Source organism: Oryctolagus cuniculus, chromosome 17 (genome assembly GCF_964237555.1).
Source record: "Oryctolagus cuniculus chromosome 17, mOryCun1.1, whole genome shotgun sequence".
Lineage (NCBI taxonomy): Eukaryota > Metazoa > Chordata > Mammalia > Lagomorpha > Leporidae > Oryctolagus > Oryctolagus cuniculus.
Genome location: NC_091448.1, coordinates 33,231,541 through 33,234,554, shown reverse-complemented (window position 1 = coordinate 33,234,554; position 3,014 = coordinate 33,231,541). Strand labels below are relative to the sequence as shown.

Here is a 3,014-nt window from a genome sequence, read left to right as displayed (position 1 = left end):
GAAGAGAGGGCCAGCCCGGAGATTGAGTTCTGCAAGGCGGAACGTTGCTCCTGACGAAACCAGATGTGAAGTGACTAGACACTTTGCTTTGTCACAACACTCAGGCAGAAAGTGCAAGATGTATCTTTCTGTGTGTTCTTCCTCCTGTTCATCACAAGTCACAGATGTTGGGGGCCTGCTGTGGTTTGTCGTTGTCACGTCTTAATTCCTTAAAGCAGCGATGCGGGGAGGTGTCTGTCTTGCAGACACAGCCCTCCTGACAGATAATGCCTTTCCCGTGGGGACGGGTTATCTACCATGGGAATGGGGCCTGCTCTCTTTTTTGTACCTGTCCTCTTGCCCTTTCTACCCCAGGCCCTCACCTGAAGCTGAGCAGCTGGGGCCGCCCTACCTTGGACTTCCGACTCCAGAACCGTGAGCCACAGCCAACCTTGTTTCTCTATTAACTATTCAGTCTCGGGGATGCTGTTACAGCAACAGAAACATGAACTGAAGCGGGGGCGCACTGCCTTGCTCACACGTGATCCCTGCTTCGCGTACACAGGGAGCCCTCAGCAAGTATCCACTGGAAGCCCCTATGCCGGCTAAAATCAGCCACCGCTGTGGACCACACGTCAAAATGTAAGTCCTTCTATCAAAATTCCTAGGATTGTCTAGGATTCTGGCATCATTGTAGGAAATTAGTCTTTTAGAATTTTGGAGCTAGAAGAGGGACCTGATGTCATCTCTAGCAATGTCCTTGCTTTCTTTACTGGTAAGAAACTTAAACCCAGCGCCGTCCCAAGGCCATCCAGGCCCCTTGCTAGTGTGGGAGACCAACAAGTCTTGGAGGCCAGTGGGCCTGGCCTGCCTTGTGCTGGCTGGTGTGCTTCCCTGCCCTGGAACTTGAGTTGTCCCTTGGGCTAAAACAGAACTTGAGCTCTGGTTCTAGAAGGGCGATGAATGGATGAGAATCCACATCTCAGAAGGCGACTGGGGTAGATGAGCAAAGCTCTAGGCAACCAACCAAGGAGGCTACAACATGCAAATGAGCAGAGTGTAGTTCTCTTCCTGATTGGCTGAAGGCGTTCTGAGGTCACAAGGCATGGGATCTCTCCACTGCAAAAGACTGCGTCTCTAGCCCAAAAATCTCTCTGGTCTGGCTGAGCTCCTGGCTCCCTCTCTGTCCAAGCGGGACGAGACCCATGGAGCCCCCCTACCAGGCAGCATCCATTCTCATGAAGGTGAACACCTTACAAGGGAAGAAGATGGTGGAGACGGGCCTCCAGTCTGGAGACTTCTCCCTGTCCCAGTCCTGGCCTTCCTGCCTCCCCCCGCCAGCCAGCTTGGAGACCCTGCAGCAGAAGGTGGCTGGGGTGCAACGGGAGCTGGCGGACTTCAAGAAGGAGGCGCTGAAGGCCATCCATTTCCTGGAAGACGCCTTCGGCAGGATGAACGGCGCCCTGGCGCAGCAGGAGGAGCAGGCCGCCCGGGTGAAGCGGCGGCTGAGGGAGGAGGAGGACCGCGGGGTTGTGCGCAACAAGGTCCTCACCTTCCTGCTGCCGCGCGAGAAGCAGCTCCGGGAGCACTGCCAGCGGCTGGAGCACCTGCTGCTGGCCAGGAGTCGCCCCGGGCCGGGCGCCGCCAGGAAGGGCCAGGCCGACTGAGCCGCCTGCACTGCACCAGCCGCGAGCCGGGTGGGTTGGTTTTGAGTGGAAGGACGAGCCCTAAGTCCCACTTGCTTCCCTCTCCCCATTCTCCACTGCTTTCCTTCTACCACGACAACACGTTGCTGAGAAGCAAGGAGACCCCACTGTGGTTTTGTTAGTGAGCTTGCATTTACCCAGCCTCCTCTAGGAGGGAGGCACCCCATCCTGGGCCAGACATCCGTAACTTGCACCCTGAACGGTTTCCTGTTTGTAGGAGTAACATGTACAGCATTTTAAAAATATTCTTAAATTGATTGTGTTCAACAGATCTACCTTTCTGTCAATGACGCAAGGCGCTCGTGACTTACTGCGAGGTCCACTGCGTTGGGTTGCCTCGTGTGCCCACGTCTGCAAGGCTCAGCCTCCCGGGCCTGGCTTTCCCGTCTGCCTTTGCCCTGCGAGGTCACCGCTCACCTCTCCTTGCTGCGTGCCCACCTCTGCTTCCTCCCAATCACAGTGGCGTGGCTCAGCAGGACTCTCAAGGTGGAACTGAGCTTTGGGGGTGTGCTGATGCGACACCAACCAAGACGGGCCAGGGACGTAGGGCCACCGAGCTCCGGGTTTGATCCAGGCCACAAACATCCCCTCCCCCTCACCTCCACAGGCACCTTGCAGGGGAATGTTTTCTCCCCAGTACAAAGCAGGAAGCTGACCACAGGGTCTCTGCTCTAGGAAGTGGCAGGACCATGGTTCAAGTCCAGGACACCACGCCGGGCACTAATACCTTCCCCTCCGGGCATGAGCCCACTCTTCTGCGGGACTGCAGTTGTCACCCCGATGCCTTGGGGGCCCCATCGTTGTCAATGCGTCTTTTATTTTCAATTAGCCATGCGTCTCATTGATGCCGGTGTTCTTTCTCTGGTCCTGCAAAATGCTGCCCAGAAGCGAGGTGCCTGCGGGCCTGGGCAGTGTTGGTCCCTGTGTCCCCTGTGCCGTTTCATGCCCTCTGACCCGCCACTGTGGCCGCATGCTCCCTCCTCTGTCTTCCACAGACTCTCTCCAAATCCAACGCCAACTTCCGGAACCCCCAGTGGACCTTTTCAAAAGGACTTGACTTACAGTTCATTTGCATTCAGCCACCCGTCAATCACCTCTCCCACAGGGGCGCCTCCTCTAACTTTAGGCAGTTTCACGGTAATGCTAGCAACAGCAATAGTGCTGCTCTAAGTTAGCAAGAATGCGATGTGTCCCAGGTGCCACCCCGGGGCCCTTGGAAGGTAGATACTAGTAGGAACTCGGCTTTAAGATGCGGGCGGAGGAAACCGCAGCTCAGAGAAGCTGAGGAACTTGCGCAAGGTCACACAGCTGGTCCAGTTGAAATTTGGA

At 56.3% G+C, this 3,014-nt stretch overlaps 1 protein-coding gene across 1 annotated transcript; it reads left to right on the top strand.

Moving 5' to 3' along the window:
* The first annotated feature begins 1,042 nt into the window (after positions 1-1,042).
* On the top strand, positions 1,043-1,954 carry CCDC182 (coiled-coil domain containing 182). The gene has a single exon (XM_002719097.5). The coding sequence runs from the start codon at positions 1,185-1,187 to the stop codon at positions 1,644-1,646; it is 462 nt and encodes a 153-aa protein (XP_002719143.1). The 5' UTR covers positions 1,043-1,184; the 3' UTR covers positions 1,647-1,954.
* The last annotated feature ends 1,060 nt before the right edge of the window (positions 1,955-3,014 follow it).

What these genes read in the sequence shown, in the direction of transcription:
- CCDC182 (XM_002719097.5), top strand. Translation starts at nt 1,185, where the DNA reads ATGGAGCCCCCCTACCAGGCAGCATCCATTCTCATGAAGGTGAACACC.